General features: G+C 36.2%; 1 protein-coding gene across 9 annotated transcripts in view; it reads right to left on the reverse strand.

The window, feature by feature from the left end:
* Positions 1 to 23,530, reverse strand: part of CASK (calcium/calmodulin dependent serine protein kinase) — a 507,330-nt gene that overhangs the window by 133,242 nt on the left and 350,558 nt on the right. For all 9 annotated transcript variants that reach the window (XM_053579588.1, XM_053579590.1, XM_053579587.1 and 6 more), the window contains exons 9-10: positions 11,874 to 11,957; positions 4,119 to 4,218 (exon numbers count right to left, since the gene is read on the reverse strand). In XM_053579588.1, coding sequence (XP_053435563.1) covers positions 4,119 to 4,218; positions 11,874 to 11,957 — 184 coding nt within the window. The remainder of the gene's footprint in view (positions 1 to 4,118; positions 4,219 to 11,873; positions 11,958 to 23,530) is intronic.

Genomic DNA, 23,530 nt, shown 5'->3' on the forward strand with positions numbered 1-23,530 from the left:
CCACTAGATGAGCCACAAGAAGCATGGTCCCCCAGCTGATCCCAAAGTAAGCCCTCATGTTCTATGAGCACAATCAATGGGACTGTTTAGGATTCAGACATCAAACACTAGGCCCTGATTCTGACTTCTTTGATTTGAAATATGAGAATAGAATATTTCTACTTTGAATTATCAAGTGACAAAGCAATAATACACTGTTTATCATAAGAGTAAACTCAATGAATTCTAGCAAATGCGTAATGAATGAATTTCAATAATCAGAATAGAAAAATATCTTTTATAAAAAAATTGTTCTACATTGTAAAGAATATACCTAAACATGCTTGATTTTTCATTACATTAGATGACAAATTGGGAAAGTGATTAGTTTTTAAATTATGATTTAAAATATTCATATTTTCCTAAGTGCATACAGTATTACTCTTTCCCAAGAAAAGACTTTATTTAAGGAAATAATATGCTGTATTTTTGGAGCAGGCAGCATTACTGCTCTTCTCAGACTTTGGGATTCTTATAGACCAGTAAAACTTTAAGAAATTTTAGAGACCAAATTAGGATTATCAATTTTTAATTTTGTCAAGTAAGGTCATTAAAAATCTAGCTACCTATCATTTATTACCATTTCATAAAAAGAACAGAAAAGGTATTATGTAAAGATAGAAAACAAAGACAGTCCATGTCAAGAAAGGGCAGTTGGTGACTTTACATTGTGCTTGCTCATGCATGCTCTCATTGTTTTCTTCCTCTCTCTCTTTCTCCCTTCTCTTACCTTGTATCCCCCCAAACTACTCCCTAAAAGCACATGCTATATGATAATTTTTCTCTTTTTCCCATGGACTTGAACAAACTTTCAGGTAATGAGGAAAAGTTCTTCATGTTTGGTACTGTAAAACTAACTCAGGCAAATTTAACATAACATTTAACATAAAGACACTGGAAAGGATAACTTTGAGAACTTAAAATAAATGATGTAGATTTTAGGCATTAATATCAACACAGAAGAATTTAGGCTTGGAGGTCTCTCTCTCACCTTTTCTTCTTCATGAGAGAGACCCATTTCCAATTTTTTTTGGAAGTGCTCTAAACTTCCTTTTTGTTCTTCCTAAAAGCTCTCTTAATTACCCAGAAGCTGGAGTAGGTTACTTTTGCATTCTATCCACACTGCCTGTGCCACGAAACATAAATTAAAAAAAACTATGCTTGGAAATTAATAAAAATATTAAAAAATAAAATAATAAAAATACAGATGTTTTGATTTATAAAAATGTAAAATCCTATGTGAGTCTAGGTAAATAATCAGCTTTCTATAACCAACATACAGCTATCTGTTGCTGGCAAATAGCTATTTGATAAATAACACTGATCATAATAGTAGAATGCCTTCCTTTAAATGGCTTAGTATTAAAAATTAATTTTAGAAATATATGAATAGGTGGTGCCCATAGCTCAGTGGGTAGGACACCAGCCACATATACCAAGGCTGGTGGGTTCAAATCTGGCCCAGGCCAACTAAAACAATAGTGACAACTGCAACAACAAAAAAAACAGCTGGGTGTCGTGGTGGGCACCTGTAGTCCCAGCTACTTGGGAGGCTAAGGCAAGAGAATCTTTTGAGCCCAAGAGTTTGAGGTTCAGCACTCTATCCAGGGCGACAGCTTAAGACTCTGTCTCAAAAAAAAAAAATAATAAATAAAATAAAATAAAGAAATATATCAACAATTTCTTATAGGTATGTGAAATTTAGGAAAACGTTAGCATTTTCTTCAAAATTTTGTAATTAAAAGATTTTATAATTAAAGTTTAGGGTAAGTGATTAGTGTTAGCTACGTACACAGCATTTTAATTCTTCCATTTTCTATTTGTAGCACCTGGACAGTACAATTCAAAAATACTTATAATAGGCATTCAGCATGTCAAATCATGATATTTATATGATTGTTAAGATCCAAGAATTTGAAAAAAGGGAAAGAAAATAGAGAAAAAAAGAGAAACAGGTGTGACTACAGGAAAGGGAGGGTAAGAAGGAATGCTAAATAGTGAATTAACAAATTTGAGGGTTTGCAGGCTACTGGCAGATGAAGGGAGAAATGTCTTTTTTGCTTAAAAATCAAGTAAGATAAACAGAAACTATTTCAATGAAATTATTGGAGATTATACTAAAAAAAAGAAAAATATTAGGCAATAGAAATGTATTTAACAGAAACTAAACCCGTCTAGAAATGTAAGTAATTCCTTTCCCTAAAGGAAAAATCCAATTTTTCCAGAAAGAAACACTTAAGAGTTCAATAAATTCCTGCTAGGCAGAGATAAATGTTAAGGGATAATACTGACAATTAGATCTATAAAGTGATTTGCAAGGACCATACTGTTCTTTAGATCCATTTCTTTTCTTTCCTTTTTTTAAAAATTAAATCATAGATGTGTACATTAATGCAATTATGGGGTACAATGTGCTGGTTTTAAATTTAGGTCCATTTCTAAGAATACGTGGCAGTAGAGATCTTGACCTAAAATCTCAAAGAGATTTATCATAAATATATTCTAAGTATGTGACTATATCATGCAGTAACAGTATAACATAAAAGTGATTATTGGATCCACTGCCCTTAAATAGGGTCAACTGTAATCTGAGTGTGAGGAGAGAAGTCAGAGGTTTAAGCTAATAAAAAAAGTTACAAGTGGAGGGAACAAAATGAACTAGAGGAAAAAAAGACAGATGTGAAATGATAAGGAGCACTGGGAACCATACCTATAAATAAGACTATGTCCTTGCCTTTCATGTGGTAAGGGGTCTAGATAATTACCAAGTCAGCACAAGAGGAAAATGGCAAGGCTTACTCCTCAAAGAGACTCTTCTCTAAGATTATTGTTTCTGAATGTTTTTGGAAGTTACCTTCATTCAAAAGAGGAAGAGTCACGTCCCAGTTGGTAAAAATCAAAATAAGGAACTATATACCTGCTGGAATGGGAAACTTGATCCTGTCATTTTGTACCAGGTGTAAACACATATTAATTGGTAAGAAATTCTGTGTACGTACGTGCATATATATGTATAAACAGGACAGAAGCAGCATCACTACTGACAGATGCTAATGATCTCAAGAGGGAAGAAGCATTAGTACACCTACTCTTCCTCCACTGCTAAGAGTGGAACAAACAACCATGCTTTGGGAAGGGCCCAGGGACTTGAGCCCAATGGTAATACATGAATATTAAAGAAGCCAGTCCAAGAGTACAAAAACCGAATTAGCAGCACAAAGTCAACCATATCACATACACTAGTAACCTAATGAAAGAAAGAAAAAAAGCTGAGGCCAGAGGACATAAGACTCAGGAGTTAAGTAAATAAAGAAACACAGAAATAAAATTTAAAAACTCATAAAACGTATATGCACATGCATCTATATTCATTCATACATACATATATACATACACATATATATAAATGGATCCTATGGATTTTTAGTAAATGATCCTTGAGAATAAGTCACTCGTAAGATGGATATGTGAGCATTTTAGAGAATGATTTTGTGAACACTAGCAGGTTTTTTCAGGAGTACCTGTGTACAGTTCATCAAAACAGGTAATTCTTCTATGTTCTTCCCCCTTGCATACATGGATTATGGAATTTAGAGAAAGAGAAGAACTTGATAATTGTTTCAAGAGATAACTTGCAAGATAGCTTTATATACATATATTCAAAGATTCAATTCAAAGCAGTGTTGTCCCAAAGTCTGATCTAATACAGTTGATATGGGGAAAGTCTTACATTAGAAGTTTCTGTGAGAGGGAAGGTAATCAGAAAGATCCAGAAAGACTGACCGCAAGGTTGGACTGGATGAAGTGTATGTTGGGTCTGGACTGTGAAAAGGGGAAGAAGTATTACTGAGATAAAAAGAAACAAGTGAAAGGTTGGTTTTGGACCTGTATAAGAAAGCAACTTTGGTATTAAAAAAAAAGAACAAGAGATATATAGACAGGATTTGGCTACTGACAAACTTCCTTAGAATCCCTTCAAGGATTTTGCTAAATTCATAGAAAAGTTTATTGACAATGGAAGAGAAAGGATGTAGACACAGCATGATTCATACAGATGAATGAATGAATTATCCAATTACCTGAGGAGGTAGGGTCTTCAGAGAAATCTGGCAACTCTTCAGGGGGATCCCCATAGAATGAGTTGAATTTGTGACTTGACACAGCAGCTAGTACTGCACCCTAAAGCAAAGAGATTACAAGTGTATTATTATATAAATACAAATAAGTTACTTAACAAATTATTTTAAGGATTATTATTATTATTATTGTTATTTTTTGAGACAGAGTCTCACTTTGTTGCCCTTGGTAGAGTGCTGTGGTGTCACAGCTCACAGCAGCCGCAAACTCTTGGGCTTAAGTGATTCTATTGCCTCAGCCTCCCAAGTAGCTGGGACTATAGGCGCCTGCCACAATGCCTGACTATTTTTTTGTTGCAGTTGTCACTGTTGTTTAGCTGGCTTGGGCTCGGTTTGAACCTGCCAGCCTTGGTGTATGCGGCCGGTCCCATAACCACTCTGCTTTGGGCGCTGAGCCATATCTTAAGGATTATTAAGAAAGTCAAATATCGGGTGGCTCCTGTGGCTCAGCGAGTAGGGCACAGGCCCCGTATACCGAGGGTGACAGGTTCAAACCCGGCCCTGGACAAATTGCAACAAAAAAATAGCTGGGTGTTGTGGCGACTGCCTATAGTCCCAGCTTCTCGGGAGGCTGAGGCAAAAGAATCGCCAAAGCCCAAGAGCTGGAGATTGCTGTGAGCTGTGACACCACGGCACTCCCCCGAGGGTGACAAGTTGAGACTGTTTCTAAAAAAAAAAAAAAGAAAGTCAGATATCTATCCATTTATGGGTTGATGGGCACTTGGGTTGGTTTCCATATCTTTGTGATTTTGAATTGAGCTGCTATAAACATTCAAATGCAAATGTCCTCAATTTGGTAGAGTGCCGTAGTATCATAGCTCACAGCAACCTCTAACTCCTGAGCTCAAGCGATTCTCTTGCCTCAGCCTCCCTAGTAGCTGGGACTACAGGTGCCTGACATAACGCCTGGCTATTTTTTTTTCTGTTTTTAGCAGGCCTGGGCTGGGTTCGAAACTACCAGCCCCAGTGCATGTGGCCGGCATCCTAACCACTGGAGCTATGGGAGCCCCATGTCCTCAATATTAATATGAAACTAGGAGATAAACAACTACATGCCCACATAAAAGAAAAATACATTTAAATTCAAGAAGCAGGGAGGTTTGGTAAATTCTACATATCGTGTACAATGTAGGGGTATATGGTACATCTCCTGGTAAAGGGCCCAACTACAACTTGGACTTTACCTAACAAAATCAAACAATGTAACCTAATCCTAGGCACCCTTATATTAATCTGAAATAAAAATAAAAAAGTTAAAAATAAAGTCAAATTATAGGACAAGATGGCTAGAAGACAGGTAGCTTTTAAAATAATTTTAAATTCCTTTAAATAAATTATATATACATATACCAGAATAACACTGTTGGGAACTGCAAAAGTATATGAAACCACTTATATCTTGAACTCAAACAAGTACCACACAATGGAATATTCTGCAGTCATTATAAAATAATGCTGCAGAAAGATGTTTGTGATGAAAAAAATTGTTCTAAAACAATGTATAGCATGATCTCATTTTGGGGGAAAAATAAATTAATATAGATATGAAAGACTATATATCAGAATGTTAATAGCATTAATTGCCTCTGAATAGTAGGATTATGAGTTATTTTTCTTTTTAAATAATTTTCCCCCTTTCAACAATGACTATGTTTTACTCTTGTATACTACTTCTCCATGAGGCCAGAGATCAGAATCAAGCACATGTGACTCTTTTATGCCACATGCATAGCCTCTCGTCTCCTAGTTGAGAATCATTACCTTATTGAGTACGTGACATCCCTTAGGACTACTGAATGGGAAAATGTTGGAAGTTACTGTTCTAGTAACAGGAGGAATGATACAACTTTGGAATTTGTTCCCTAGCTTTGCTACTTTCCAGGTACATGACACTGCTTGAGTAAATCATTTAGGATCTCTAAGTTTTCATATCTGTAAAGTGAAGACATTAATAAAAGTGACATAACTTATCTTACAGGATTGTCAAAAGTCATAAGGTATATGAAAGTGCTTTACGAACTGTAAAGCATTTTGTAAATGCAATAAATCATGACTGACTCCACTAATACAGTGCTAGAACATGAGTAGGGTCTTTTGCTGGTCTGTGTGGAATTGTTCATTTAGGTAGTTAAGTATCACATTACCTAAGTAGTAGTCTTAGCATAAATTTTAAATATTGAACTCTTGTTTTTTTTTTGAAAATAAAGATTAGTTTTTTATGCATTCAGACATTTGTTAATAAATACACAAAAACATTAACAAAATACATTCCTACAAAGTTTACTTTAGAGTTTCTTTCTATAAATATAAATTGAAAAACAGGGAGATTGTGGAAAGGGAAAAGCAAAAAAACAAGACATCATCTTGAAGCTACCATTCCAGACAACTTTTGAGATTTCCCCAAATCCAGAGGTTCTTACACAGAATTATAGCGACCACACTGAAAAAAACAGTAGTGAATGTTGAGTTCTTCTTTCTATAGAAGAAGCTTTTTTCACTTTACATATTATACATGTTCCCTAAAAGCTGGGTGGGGATGGAATTTTTGTTTTGTATATCAAATCATGTTTCCTACACACTGAAACACGACTTTTAGAGATGCTTTATTTTTATTTCCAAATGAAGTTCAACAGTTTCTTAAGTTATTAGCTTTATGTTTCAAGGCCTGTTCTAGCTACTATTGTAGTCAAAGTTCTAAAAATAAATATTATACTACTAGGAAAACACTCTTTTTAAAAGTACCCTGAGAGATAAATTCTTCTGACACAACAGCAGCAAGTTCCTAATTTATGTGTCTTGTGGCTATCAATTTTGTTTATTTAGTTCTCTAAACTCAGTGGACTACATGAGATTTGAATATTCAATTGAAAGTTATTATGTAAACCAGCAAAATAGCTATGAAATAGTTTACGAATTCATAAGAGTTTGATTAGAGTTCTGAGAGTCAATTTCAGAGATAAATTCATTTTAAGAGACTCATTTTGCAAGTAAAGAAACTGAGGTCCAAAGAGGCTTAGCAATCTTGCTAACTTAGAGACACAATCAAGAATAGACAGAATTGGGATTCACTCACTATTCTCCCCAATTCAAGGATGTCTACTATGTCAGGAGTCAACAATTTTTTTTCTGTAATGGGCCAGACAGCAAACATTTTAGCTTTGGGGTCTCTTTTGCAACTACTCTACTAACATAGCCCCAAACAGCCACAGACAATATATAAATACACTTAATTCTAAGTGTACACTAGATGTGGCTATATGTAAGAACAATTGCATGCCATATCTAAGATATGAATATCTTAGAAATCCTCTCGAGTCTGCATAAAAGTATTTTATAAAGATGTTTTTAAAGGTACATAATAACTTTCAAAAGCTATGCTACCCAACAGGAATTAAAAAATTCTACATTTCAGAATTACAAATTAGTAGAATTGCTTTACATAATCAATATAGGAAGAGCAAAATCACTTCCAATTATTATTTGTGGAATTGTTCATATCAGAATAACAGTTTTCAGTTTTTATAATCACAGGTGTTTTTTGGATACCAGATTTAATTCTCTTATTAGCTGGAGTGCCCAGTTGCTGTCCCAACATATTGCCTTTGTACGAACTGCACTACAGAGGACTTGTATGTAAATGCTAGGTTTCATTAAGGCACAAAGGTCTTTGATAAAACTTATATTAGCTCTTTCTGAATAAATAAGAAAGGGGAAGATTGCCAAAAAGCAGCCATTATAGATAGCTTCCTGGTTGACTTCTCAAAAGGTGCTGCTTATGTATAATAAGCATTATTTTGGAGGCACCAAGATTCCATATAGCAGTATTGTACAAGAGAATTTTCTATGAGAGTGGAAATGTTCTTTACTTGTACTGTACAATATACCCCGTTTTCCCAAAAATAAGACATCCTCCGAAAATAAGACCTACTTACAGGAAAGATAAGACGTCCCCTGAAAATAAGACCAACGCATCTTTGGGAGCACGCCTTAAAATAAGACACTGTCTTATTTTCGGGGAAACAGGGTAGTAGCCATTAGCCACATGTGACACTGAGCTTTTGAAATGTATTCAAGCCAGTGCAAATGAGAAGCCAAATTTTAAATTTTATTTGGTATTACTTTATTAAAATTAAAGTATAACTAGCTACACACATCTAGTGGCTACTACAATGGATAATGCAGCTCTATAAAGTATGGGCAGTCCCCAGGCGACGAATGAGATAGGTTCTAAAGGTTTGTTCTTAAGTTGAATTTGTATGCAAGTTGGAACAGGTACATTTACCTATTACCTGTAATAACCTCTATAAGTATGTGTTTAGGTCAGTTGGATATTTGTAACTCAGGGACTACCTGAACTAGAAAACAGCACTGCTAAACAAACCTTTCCTAGCTATGCATAATTCAGGAATGCAAAAGACCAATAAGTTAATCTGAGAACACTTTTGCAGTTTACAAAATCAATAAAGGAATATTATAGAAAGTTATCAGAAATCCTCTTTGCTTTCTGTATATACAGGGAATAAATGTTTTTTCCTCTTAATTGAATCACAGTCATCATTTTCTAAACTGATAATAAGAAACTTACTCAAATATAGAATATTGCTTCTATTTACATAGAATTTCTTCAGCATACTTCACTGTGGGGCAATTTGTTTTCCAGGGGTAGAAATGATGAAGCAATGGAGATGACTTCTAGAACAGATGCCCTCCTGAACCTCTTCTCTAGATAGACAAGCTCAAATACTCAGACACTCCTTTGCTCAGTAACTACTTCAGTAGACGATACCCTGGGTTAGACTAAAAATGTGCTCCCTTAAGAGCCCCATACCCACAGAGCACAGCTCTCCACATAGCCTGAAGATCATACAGTCTGCCCTATGCATCCTAATATTCAGTTTGGGAAAATATGATCCTCATATCTAGTTCTGTGCACAGGGATTATGTAGTTTATTAAGGGAAGTATTGTTTCTAGAGAAAAAAATATTTTTACTTAAGTATTAAAATTCTGGAGCTTACTATGAAATAAAAAGAGGAAAAAATCCAACACATGAAATGTCTGTCTAGAAACCAAAATGGGGAAAAGACATTTTCTATCATCAAGATAGATCATGACTTAAGTAACAAAAGTAATTTTCTACTGTTTTTTGTGAACTTCCCTTTCTATCATTTCCAAGGGAATCTTAAGAATTAGGCTGTCAGCTACCATTTGAGGAGGTTAGAAACAGGTAGGTAGAAGGATGGGCACCTAGCTATGTGAAAATATGGTGTGAGGTGGGCTCTTAGAGCCAGGGAAGTTGTAATCTTTGTGCTAAAAGATTACAAGAGTCGGAATTAGAATTAGTTTCTTTAGAATGGTTAGTATAAAACATTTTAACCTGATGACTGAACTATTCTAGGGAACACAGCCTTACCAGAAGCTGAAAAAAATTCAATAATGACCCTGCTGATCTTCCAAATTCTAGATTGTTTGGTGGTTCAAAAATTTTAAATAGCCCTACAAAGGGATGTGGTAAATCCACATGACTCCTCTGTGATGTGACAGCTTGGCCCTGTCCAAGTGAATCTTAGTCACCACTTTGGCTATTTTAGGCCCAAGTCTGATTTAGTGGCCCTGGGAGAAGTATAGCTTCTTCTTGTGATGGGGCAAGCATGAAATGTCCAATGAAATGCCTGTACTTGGGTAATGAAAGGTTCAACCCCAAATAGTGCAATGTCACATGATGCCAAAGCAGCATTTGAGTTAAAAAGATTTAGGGGATAGTTGAGAAAGAAGTATACTTAATGGTATCCTTGTGAAGGAAACTAACTTCAGAAATAGCTGAACAAATTTTACTTTGGATAATAAGATTTTTTTTTTTTTTTTGAGACAGTCTCACTATGTCACCCTCAGTAGAGTGCCATGGCATCATAGCTCATAGCAACCTCAAACTCTTAGGCTTAAGCGATTCTTTTGCCTCAGCCTCCCAAGTAGCTGGGAGTATAGGAGCCCACCACAATGCCCAGCTATTTTTTTGTTGTAGTTGTCATTGCTATTTAGCAGGCCCAGGCAGGTTCGAACCGCCAGCCTTGGTATATGTGGCCGGCGCCCTAACCACTGAGCTACAGGCGCCGAGCTGGATAATAAGATTTTTTTCTTTTGTAGGCTACACCAGTTCAAGTCGATATCAAGCCCCCCCCAAAAAAAAGTCTTGGGAAACTTCTTTGGGCACCGTCTCAATAATGGCATATAATTAGTAATTATTTTTGCTAAGGATTTTTAAATCAAATAAAGAACAGCTAGTTTGAACTGTAAAACCAACTATGAGAAAGGATAAAATGAGAATAATCAACACCAACAGTGATATAGTACAATTTCTCTTGTTCTGCAGTAGCACTGTCCAATAGAACTTTTTACAATGATGGAAATGTCCTACATCTGTGCTGTCGAATATGGTAGTTAACTAGCTATGTGTGGCTACTAAGCACTTGAAATGTGCTAGTGTGACTGGGAACTGACCTTTCAATTTTGTTTAATTTTACTTAATTTAAATTTAAATAGCTGCATGTGGCTAGTGGCTATCATGTTGAACAGTTCAGCTCTAAAGGATAAAAGAGTGGCCTAATAGTTCCTCCAAAATTCATATAAATGTTCTCACAAAGCTAGAGTTGTATGCAATCATCCACAAACTGCAGGGGCTGAATAATAATAAATTATTATTGAAATTTAAGACATATCTGAGAATACTTAAGAAGAAAAGTTTTATAATTGGCAGGAGTCATATGACAAAGGATTACTGTTCAATCATCACTTAGAGAAGAGTTAACATTATCAGTAACAAAGTAAGTCAAACATACATTAATTTTAATTTTGAGTCCTTAAGACAAGCAAGTATCCTCCGTTACTCTGGGGGTGGGAGGCATGCTGTTCCATAGCATTTTCTCCTAAGGCTGGAAAGACTCTATTATTTTATGTTAGATCTTTTTCAGAACCTTTTAAAGTCAAATGGACTCCCCCAATGGGGTGATGACCATTTTTCTTTTCTTTTCTCTTTCTATGGTGTAGTGAAAGATAAGAAGAATAGTAAAAGGGAGAAAGTAAGAATAATAAAGAAAAGGTGAGAAAGTGATCTGAAAATATCTTCTAGTAGATCAAGGTAGGGAGAGGGATTTTATTTACTGCTTTATGATGGTAATTTAATCCTAGTTCCAATTCTAATTCAAGGTTATTTCCATTGAAGTAAACAAACTTACATTTTCTGTCAAAATATTTAAGTTTGAGGGTGGCGCCTGTGGCTCAAGGAGTGGGGCGCCGGTCCCATATGCCGGAGGTGGTGGGTTCAGGCCCAGCCCCGGCCAAAAAAAAAAAAAAAAAACTTTAAAAAAAAAAAAAATTTAAGTTTGAGAAAACATGCCTAGATTCACATTTAATAATAGTGGATAATAATGAAATTATATCTCTGCTATGTATTTTAAAGACAACAAATCTAAAATATAAGTAATCTTCCATTTATCATAATTTATTGTTTAGATTCATACTAAGATGTTATCTTAATTGATTTAAAATGCCAACCTCTTATTGAAATGAGGGTAATTTTTGGAAATGAGAATTTAGCCATAACAAAAACAATGGTATATATATATCTATGAGCACTGAACCAGAATAAAAATATTATTTTTAACTATATGTGTCTGGCTTTTTTGCTGAGTTCTTTAATTCACCTTTAGTTTCCTCCTTGCATTGAATTTCCTCAGTTGCTCTACTGTTTCTGGAAGATGAATCTTGTAGGCATAACGGTCCCGCTCCTATAAAAGACAATAGATAATAAATACATATAACCATTTAAAAAAAGTGAAGAAGCTTAACCTAAGACAAAGAACAAAGCTCAAATTCTAGGAGATTGGTGATTTTATTCTATGATACTTATCAACAATCTGAAATGAAGATATGAAGGTTAAAACTGGTAGTAAAATAATATTTTATTTTCAGTAATAATAAAGGATTGAAATAAAATGCAATGTAATTTTCAGATATATTGCTATGTGGCTAAAATAATCATAATTATTAGGAAGGTATCAAGTTATCTTTGAAATGATTTGTCAGATAAAAATAGGCATTTTAAAAATCAACTCCACAACTGATCTGGCATTCTACATTGTCAGGAATAACTAGACTACAAAAATCACAAAATCTCTGAGCAAGAGAGAGACCCCATCTCTAAAAATAGCTGGGCATTATGGCGGGCACCTGAAGTCCCAGCTACTCGGGAGGCTGAGATGAGAGAATTGTTTGAGCCCAAGAGTTTGAGGTTGCTGTGAGCTATGATATCACAGCACTCTACTGAGGGTGACAAAGTGAGATTGTCTCAAAAAGAAAAAAAATCACAAAATCTTTGAACTATGACAAACTTTTCAAAGCTATCTAATTCAGCCATTTCCTCCATGCAGAATCCCCTTTCATCCTCAATGGATGATTATTCTGTCTGACCTCACCCAGTAGATCATTATTTTCTGGTAGCCCATTATAATTTTAAAAAAGTGTAATTTTGAAAATGTCCTTCTCTAAAGAATGCTTCCAGTCACCTCAACTATTCCTTATGTATATTTCAAACCTCTTGTTATTATTCTTTTTCTCCTCCACTTTGGTTCTACTGTAACTTGTCAATGCATCTTGAAGATTTGTCAATATATGATATAAGCACTCATTAATTTCATAAATATTTTTTGAGAGCTTACTATGTGCCAGGCATTGTAAAACTAACAAAGATTCCAGCCCTCATGCAGTTCATAATCTAGTGGGAGAAGATAAGAAAACACAAAAAAGGTAAGTTAGAGAATTAGCAAGAAGACTAACGTGTGTGCAATGTGTATGAAGTGACCAGGTTGGATGAGATCAAGTCAGAGATATGACAAGGCTTGGGTAGAGCCATGAAATGCTTTTGGCTTTTATTCTGAGTGGGAGAGAGAACCCTTGAGCTGGATCAGCATGATGTGACTTACCTTTATGTTTCATTTATATTTTTAGAAACAAGGTCTTGCTATGTCTCACAGGCTGAAGTGCAGTGGTATGATCACAACTCACTGTAACTTCAAACTCCTGGCTCAAAGGATCTTCCTGCTTCAGCCTCCTGAGTAGCTGGGACTACAGGCATGCAGTGTACCACCATGCCTGATTAATTTTTGTATTTTTTTTTTTTTTTTGTAGAGATGGAGGTCTCACTATTTTGCTCAGACTGGTCCTGAACTCCTGGCCCTAAGTGATCATCCTGCCTTGGCCTCCCAAAGTGCTGAGATTACAGATGTTAGCCACCACTCCTGGGCCTCTGACTTAACTTTATTTTTTTTTTTCTTTTTCTTTTTATTTATTTATTTATTTATTTTTTTTATTAAATCATAACTGTATACAATGATATGATTATGGGGCATCATACACTCACTCCAGAAACCATTTGACACATTTTAAAGGAACACTCTGGTGTTGTGCTGAGAATGGATTAGAAGGGGATATAAAAGAAGAAAAAGTAGGAAGACCAATTAAGAGGCTATTGCAGTAATCCAGGTGAAAGATGACAGTAGATGAAACCAGATGAGAAATTAATAAAAATGGTGAAAGAGAGATAGACTCTAAATATTATTTCCCTTTTGTTTTCAGTGTATCTGAAGTATAATTTATATATAATAAACTGCACGTGTCTAAAATGTACAATTTGGTAAGTTTTGACATATGTCTACAACCACAAAACCACTGTCACAATCAAGATAAAGAACAAATCCATCACTGTCAAAAGTATCCTTGTGCCCTTTTGTAATCCCTTCTCCCCAACCCCCAGGCAGTCACTGATCTACTTTCTGTCACTATAGATAAGTATGCATTTTCTAGAATTTTATATAAATGGAATTGCAGTATGTGTTAATTGTTATCTAGGTGTTATTCAGCATGATTTAAAACTCATCCATTTTGTTGCATGTATTAATTGTTTATTCCTTTCTACTGTTAAGTAGTATTCCATTGTATGGATATACCCCATAATTTTTTTTTTCCATTTTTTTTTTTATTGTTGGGGATTCATTGAGGGTACAATAAGCCAGGTTACACTGATTGCATTTGTTAGATAAAGTCCCTCTTGCAATCACGTCTTGCCCACAGAAGGTGTAGCACACACCAAGGCCCCACTCCCCTCCCTCCTTCCTTCTCTCTGGTTCCCCCCCCATGACCTTAATTGTCATCCTCATATCAAAATTGAATACATAGGATTCATGCTTCTCCATTTTTGTGATGCTTTACTAAGAATAATGTCTTCCACTTCCATCCAGGTTAATACGAAGGATGTAAAGTCTCCATTTTTTTAATACCTGAATAGTATTCCATGGAATACATATACCACAGCTTGTTAATCCATTCCTGGGTTGGTGGGCATTTAGGCTGTTTCCACATTTTGGCGATTGTAAATTGAGCTGCAATAAACAGTCTAGTACAAGTGTCCTTATGATAAAAGGATTTCTTTCCTTCTGGGTAGATGCCCAGTAATGGGATTGCAGGATCAAATGGGAGGTCTAGCTTGAGTGCTTTGAGGTTTCTCCATACTTCCTTCCAGAAAGGTTGTACTAGTTTGCAGTCCCACCAGCAGTGTAAAAGTGTTCCCTTCTCTCCACATCCACGCCAGCATCTGCAGTTTTGAGATTTTGTGATGTGGGCTATTCTCACTGGGTTTTTTTTATTATATCGTAGCTGTGTACATTAATACAATCATGGGGCATCATACACTGGTTTATAGACCATTTGACGTATTTTCATCACACTGGTTAACACAGCCTTCCTGGCATTTTCTTAGTTATTGTGTTAAGACATTTATATTCCACATTTAGTAAGTTTCACATATACCTTTGTAAGATGCACCATTAGGTGTAATCCCACCAATCACCCTCCCTCCATCCATCCTCCCCCCTCCCTCCCATACCCCGTAATTGATTTATGCTTTCACCTATTGATGGACCTTTGCTTGTTTCCAATTTTTGGCTATTCCATATAAAGCTGCTGTGAACATTCATGTATAAGTCTTTGTATGAAGATATGTTTCATTTCTCTAAGGTAAGTACTAAGAAGTAGAATGGCTGAGGCATATGATAGGAGTATGTTTAACTTTTTAAGAAACTACTAAACTGTTTCCTAAGTGGTTGTACTATTTTACATTCCCATTAGCAGTGCATGAGTTCTTTTTGTTTTACATCCTCTCCAACACTTGTTATGGTCAGTCTTTTTGATTTTAACCATTCTAATATGTGAAGGTATTTCTTTTTTTTTTTTTCAAGATGACCTGTCTTTATTAGAGTCATTTACATTTTCTAATTGTACTGTAAAGTCAAAAATATGTCTTTTGTTCATGCTATTTCCCCATATTGTCTATGCTACTCCCCCCTGGACAACCCTGTACAGATACTACAAAATAAAGCTGACTTTGTGCTTTGGTGCTGACTGCAGCCATCAGCTCAGTCAAACCTTCCGATCCCATCTTTCGTTTCTGTGTCTTCTCTTATACTGTATTTCTCTCATTCCCCACCAATTCCACTCTGGTTTGCTCCCCTTGTTATGGAGTGGGAGAGTAAAAGACCAGCAGGGATGCCAATTAATCGATGCCAATTTAGGAGTCTTCATTAGGTTGGCCAACTGACTGCCCCTCTACGTGGACACAGAGGGAACAGTACTGGCCATGAAGAGGGAAGGGTTAATACAGCGTAAATTATATCATCAGGGGCTACGTGCAGTTTGGCAAGAGAGCAAGTAACCGACTTTTCGAAATTGGCTTGTACAGAAACAGAAGCGGTTCATGGCACTTGTAGTTACATAGCAGTTTACACAACGGGGAAAACACAACAATTTTAAATTGGACACTGGGTCAGCTGCTTACAATGGCGCCAGTGAGGCAGCCAGCTCACCATTGCTCATTACCTCAGTTTCCTGTTTCTAATTTTTAACTTTCTTTACTTCCTTATGGGGGCACATTGAGGCCAATTAACGTGGGGAGTCCCTTCGCTTCACCCCCCCCCTTCTCTTATGGCCAAACTAAATCTTAGTTTCATCTTTTAAAACAGCCATGTATCTTATGGTAACATTCAAACACATTAATATGGGTTCTTATTCCTAGACGAGTCTTAGTTTTTAAGGGGTCCTCTGTGGGTTGGGCTCGCCATCTTTCTCTGAAATCCTGCTGTGCCTTTTTGATTTGAGAGGGGTTAATCCAGTGGCAGCTACCAGCTACCTTTACAGCAGTGGGAGTGGTGAGTATGATGGGCAATGGTTCATTCCAATGAGCATTCAACATTCTGGGCTGGATTGTTTAATCCACACTAGGTCTTCCAGCTGCAGGGACTCCAGGTGAGGATTTCTTCTACTTTTGCTGCCATAGGTGTGGTCAAGATGATGGTGTAACGTTCTTTCCACCTTGGTTTGAGGGGGACCAGGTTCTGATTCTGGACCTAGACTTGGTCCTCTCGATCTTTCAGAGAGAAAGGATGTACAGACATAAAAGACTAAATAGAACAGGGTTAATTACTCAAGTGGAGATTTTTCTTGCTACTCTTTCTATGGTTTTTATCTGTTCAATTCAGTCTCTCCCAGTTCTTTTCTTTTTCTTTTTTTAAATATTAAAATGTGGTTTTATTAATGCACTTTAGGATAAGTGCCATTCTTATTCTACCTTCTTCTGGAAGAAATACTGCCAATTATAAATAATCACAGCAAAATTTTCATTAGACAAAAACTGTATTTGTGCGTGTGTGTGGTTGGTTAATTTATATCATACGGCAAAAACAAACTCATTTATGTTTATTAACACTGAGCAACAATATTTCTTTCCAAAATTTTCTTTAAGGCAGATCTGTTTAGCATCATGTGTGTGTCAACTAACATGGTGCTGTGTAGTTTTAGAAAATGTAATTGTCTTAGTTTCCCAGTGACAATAATATATATGGTCAAAAATAGGCAACAAAATCTCTTTTCTAGCCTCTCTACCTGGGCACCTTTTTAAAAACACAAGTTCTTCATATACATATATATTACCGTATCAAAACACTTTTTAACAGACATCACAGCTCATTTAAACCTTCAGTTGACAGTCATTCATATGGAAGATTTCTTCATGGAATGTTCACTTAGAACTCCTCACTGGAGTCCAGTGTTCTGTGTGAGAAATGCATTAGTTCTTCAGTGCAATGCTAGCCATTTTTCCTCCGTTCATTCATGTTTTTCTTTCAAGGGTTTCCTAATTTGACTTTTGGATCTTCATTTTTGTTTGCTTGACTTATTTCCTTTAGTATACACCTACAGACACCAGGTTCCTGAGGTTCTCTAACATCACATCTCTATACAAATTCCGCTGAGCAGGGTCCAGGTATTCCCACTCCTCTGCAGTAAATTCTATGGTGATTTCTCTGAATGTTACCAGTTCTATTTCCCGGCTTCTGGGTTGTCCCAGCATCCTTACAGATTTTTCAGTACTTGCAGTCACAGCGTTACAGAGCACGTGGCACACACACCCAGACTTTTCCACAGAGAACCGGAAGGAGCAATGATCTTCTTTTGACCTTGGCGGGCGGATGCACTAGACCCTAATATGTGAAGGTATTTCATTGTGGTGATAATTTGTATTTCCCTAATGACTAATGAGGTTGAGCATCTTTTGATGCTTATTTGCTACCTGTATACCTTCTTTGTTGAAATGTTCAAATCATTTCCCATCTTGAACTCGCTTGTTTGTTTTCTTATTATTGAGTTTTGAGAATTCTTTACATATTCTGGATATAAGTCCTTTTAAGATATATAATTTGCAAATACTACATATTTACTCCCAGCTGTGGCTTGCTTCTTTATTCTCTTTTTTTGGCCGGGGCTGGGTTTGAACCCGCCACCTCCGGCATATGGGACCGGTGCCCTACTCCTTGAGCCACAGGCACCGCCCTGCTTCTTTATTCTCTTGATAATGTTTTTCAAAGAACAGAAGTTCTTATTTCTGCTTGCATTTTGAAGGTGGATAGAAGAGGGTTTTGTGACAGACTGGATGTGGGGTATGAGAGAAAAAGAGGAGTCAATGACAACACCAAGCTTCTCAGTGTGAGCTCCAACTGAGATGGGAAGATTGAGACAGGCAGCCTGAAAGATGCATGTCGGGCCTAGATTCTAGAGCAACAAACAGGAATTGGAGATGATTTAAACAGAATAAACACTTTTTCTAAAGTCTACGGTTTTGGTCAGATAACAAAGAAATTGAGGATTCAAAGTGGAGTGTTAAAGCGACTACCCAGGGATAAGATAATATGCACAGTTCACCTGTGCCTCCATTAATTTCACTAAAATTTCAGATATGATATATAAAGAAAGCAACTGAAGACTCTAAAAGCTGGAGAAAACAAGGTGAAGTGGGTAGGGATCCCATGACTTGAAGGGCAATCTGTGGTAATATTGCTAGATTTTTTTTTTGCCTAATATAGCCTAGCCTGGATGTGAGAGCACCCCACAACCTAGAAACTTCAAAGACAAGGACAGCAGACAAAATGGGACCCCCCCCCAAAGCCCACTCTCTTTAGCCAAAAAACTGAGAAGTGGCTACTGTAGGACACAATCATTTCTGTATTTCTGTTAGTACCATTTGAAAATCTATTTCACAGCCTGCCTATGTCTTTTTTCCCAATAGATTGGGAAATTTCCTATGTATCTGATGGTTAACTCTATTTCTAGTGAACACCTTTTCTGCCCACCATTCACTAAGATGAAGCCAAGAGAGATAAGGACAGAGTCAAAAAGTAGAGTTCTTTAAAACACAAAATTATGCTTCATTATGATTCCTCATTATTTATTTATCTATATTAAATCATAGTTGTGTACATTAATGCAATCATGGGGCACCATACACTGGTTTTATATACATTATATTTGAAATATTTTCATCAAACTGGTTAACATAGCCTTCCTGGCATTTTCTTAGTTATTGTGTTAAGACATTTATATTCTACATTTACTAAGTTTCACATGTACCCTTGTAAGATGCACCATAGGTGTGGTCCCACCAATTACCCTCCCTCCACTCATCCTCCCCCCTCCCCTCCTTTTCCCCTTTCCCCATATTCTTAGCTTTCATATGAAAGCTATACATTAGTTTCATAGTAGGGCTGAGTACATTGGATACTTTTTCTTCCATTCTTCAGATACTTTGCTAAGAATAGTATGTTCCAGCTCCATCCATGTAAACATGAAAGACGTAAAGTCTCCATCTTTCTTTAAGGCTGCATAATATTCCATGGTGTACATATACCACAATTTATTAATCCATTCATGGGTCGATAGGCACTTGGGCTTCTTCGATGACTTAGCAATTATGAATTGGGCTGCAATAAACATTCTGGTACAAGTATCTTTGTTATAATGTGATTTTTGGTCTTCTGGATATATACCTAGTAGAGAAATTGTAGGATTGAATGGCAGGTCTATTTTATTTTTATTTTTTTATTAATATTAAATCATAGCTGTGTACATTAATGTGATCATGGGGCACCATACATTGGTTTTATAAACAGTTTGACACATTTTCATCACACTGGTTAACACAGCCTTCCTGGCATTTTCTTAGTTATTGTGTTAAGACAATTATATTCTACATTTACTAAGTTTCACATGTACCCTTGTAAGATGCACTGCAGGTGTAATCCCACCTATCACCCTCCCTCCACCCATCCTTCCCCCTCCCTCCCCTCTCTCTCCCCATCCCCCATATTCTTAGGTTATAACTGGGTTATAGCTTTCATATGAAAGCCAAAAATTAGTTTCATAGTAGGGCTGAGTACACTGGATACTTTTTCTTCCGTTCTTCAGATACTTTACTAAGAAGAATATGTTCTGGCTACATCCATGTAAACATGAAAGACATAAAGTCTCCATCTTTCTTTAAGGCTACGTAATATTCCATGGTGTACATATACCACAATTTATTAATCCATTCATGGATCGATGGGCACTTGGGCTTTTTCCATGACTTAGCAATTATGAATTGGGCTGCAGTAAACATTTTGGTGCAAATATCTTTGTTATAATGTGATTTTTGGTCTTCTGGGTATATACCTAGTAGAGGAATTATAGGACTGAATGGTAGATCTATTTTTAGATCTCTAAGTGTTCTCCAAACATCTTTCCAAAAGGAACATATTAGTTTGCATTCCCACCAGCAGTGTAAAGTGTTCCCTTTTCTCCACATCCACGCCAACATCTCTGGTTTTGGGATTATGTGATATGGACTAATCTTAGTGGAGTTAGATGATATCTCAAAGTAGTTTTGATTTGCATTTCTCTGATGATTAAGGATTATGAGCATTTTTTTTTTTTTGTGGTTTTTGGCCAGGGCTGGGTTTGAACCCGCCACCTCCGGCATATGGGACTGGCGCCCTACTCCTTGAGCCACAGGCACCGCCCCGGATTATGAGCATTTTTTCATATGTCTGTAGGCCATGCAACTGTCTTCTTCAGAAATTTCTCTTCAAGTCCCTTGTCCAGCCTGAGATGGGATCACTTGTTCTTTTCCTGCTAATATGTTTGAGTTCTCTGTGGATTCTGGTTATTAAACCTTTGTTGGAGATATAACCTGCAAATACCTACTCCTATTCTGAGGGCTGTCTGCTTGCTTTACTTACTGTGTTCTTGGCTGTGCAGAACCTTTTTAGTTTCATCAGGTCCCAGTAGTGTAATTTTGATGCTGCTTCAATTGCCCGGGGCCGGGGGGGGGGGTCTTCCTCATGAAATATTTGCCCAGGCTGATTTCTTCAAGAGTTTTCCCTCTACTTTCTTCTAGTATTTTTATAGTTTCATGTCTTAAGTGAGAGTCTATCTTAGTTAATGATGAAAGGTGTGGGTCCAGTTTCAGTCTTCTATAGATTGCCAGCCAGTTCACCCAGCACCATTTGTTAAATAGGGAATCTTTTCCCCACTGAGTGTTTTCAATTGGTTTGTCAAAGATCAAATAACGGTAAGTAGCTGGATTCATCTCTTGGTTCTCTATTCTGTTCCATACATCTACCTCTCTGTCTTTGTGCCAATACCATGCTGTTTTGATCACTATCGATTATAGTATAGTCTGAGGTCTGGTAGCGTGATTCCTCCTGCTTTGTTTTTATTTCTGAGTAATATCTTGGCTATTCAAGGTTTTTTCTGATTCCATATAAAATTAAGTATTATTTTTTTGAGATCTTTCAAGTATGACAGTGGAGCTTTAATAGGGATTGCATTAAAATTGTATATTGCTTTGGGTAGTATGGACATTTTAACAATGTTGATTCTTCTCAGCCATGAGCATGGTATGTTTTTCCATTTGTTAACATCTTCATCTATTTCTTTTTTTAGAGTTTCATAGTTCTCTTTATAGAGATCTTTCATGTCCTTTGTTAGATAAACTCCCAAATATTTCATCTTCTTTGGCACTAATGTGAATGGAATAGAGTCCTTGACTATTTTTTCAGCTTGACTATTGTTTGTATATATAAAGGCTACCGATTTATGAGGGTTGATTTTGTAACCTGAGATGCTGCTGTATTCCTTGATCTAAGAGTTTTGTGGTAGAATCCTTGGTGTTTTCCAGATATACAATCATACCATCATTATTTATTTTTGAGACAAAGTCTCATTTTGTCACCCTTAGCAGAGTGCTATGGCATCATAGCTCACAGCAATTTCAAACTGTTGGGCTCAAGCGATCCTCCTGCCTCAGCCTCTTGAGTAGTTGGAAGTACAGGTGCCTGCCACCACATCCGGCTATCTCATATTTTTTAAGATGATGAAATCATGAGATTAAAAAAATTCTGTTAAAGTATCTCTTACCAGAAAACACGTAAGCAATAATAAACACTCAAGGCATTAGAAATGGGACAACAGAGTAAAAATAACATTTTTATGTATTAAATATTCCCTCCCGACACTGATGTTACATGAATTCTGAAAAGTTATTATAGCACACTAGATATTGATAACACATTTAAATGGTGTGTTGATTGATTTTTCCACAATTTATATTGATTAACCTGAGATAAACTCTCTCTCCACCTTTTATTACAGTCAGTATAATTTATAGTCTACATATTAAGGCTACAAAGGTTATGAGAAGAGCTCAATCATTTATGAGGAAAGTACAAGGTTAGACTACCTTTGTTGGAATAAATATTCACAGCAAGCATCATTAATTCAGATAGATAAATGTGTTAAACAGTTATAATTTAATAATCATAAGACATAAAACATTCAATATTATTTAGCTTAATACTCAAATGCTTTTTTTTTTTTTTTTTGAGACAGAATCTCACTTTGTCATCCTTGGTAGAGTGCTATAGCATCATAGCTCACAGCAACCTGGGCTTAAGTGATTCTCTTGCCTCAGCCTCCCAAGTAGCTGGGACTACTGGTGCCCATCACAGTGGCTATTTTTAGAGACGAAGTCTCTCTCTGGCTCAGGCTGGTCTCGAACCTGTGAGCTCAGGCCTCACTTGCCTCGGCCCCACAAGTGCTGGGATTACAGGCGTGAGACACTGCGCCCAGCCACAAATTCTTTTTTTTTAATATAAAATGCTTGAATAGAACATTATGTTTCTTGTGGTTTTACCAAAAAGATACTTTCTTTCTTTCTTTTTTTTGACATAAAGCATTGCTATGTCAAGTACTATGACTTTGGGCACTTTTCATCACAAGGATTTTCATCATCTTATTTCTTCACTTTGCAGTATACAGTTTTTCATATTTAAGCCATAGCTTCAATTTTAGTCATTCATTAAGAATGACTAAATTTAACACCACTTAAATCCATAGTAATGATCCACAAATATACATGGACAAGTAATGAAATATCATGTCTTCTTTCACCAGCTAGATAACATTCTCATTGAATTTTTCTATCTTCAGATGACACATACAGACTGAAGGTAAACTATAGTTCCGGAATTGCATGTGGCACTGAGGTCAAACAGCATTTTGGAACTTTTAAAAAGTCATTGCAATTCTTTGCTTTTTGTTTTCATGGTGCCAGAAATCTATTATGTATTAAGCTCAGATTACTTAGAACAAGAACTATAATCATTGGTAGGAATAAGCATTTCCAAAAATAAATATATTATTAGCCTAGGTAAGTTTTTGAAAGCCATTGCAAGTATGTATTGAATAATGCTAAAATATCTTCTGAAGGATCTTAAAAATGACTAAAATAGTTGCCATTTTCATTGTTATCTGGCACTTAAACTAGTTCCTAATGAACAAAGGTCACCATTATGGAGAAACTGAGAAAAACCACAGGAGAAATAGGAATCCCTCTATAACTATTCAGTAAATATCTGGAGGGAAAAAGAACACTAAGAAAGTA

This window comes from Nycticebus coucang, chromosome X (genome assembly GCF_027406575.1).
Source record: "Nycticebus coucang isolate mNycCou1 chromosome X, mNycCou1.pri, whole genome shotgun sequence".
In the NCBI taxonomy this organism is placed as follows: Eukaryota; Metazoa; Chordata; class Mammalia; order Primates; family Lorisidae; genus Nycticebus; species Nycticebus coucang.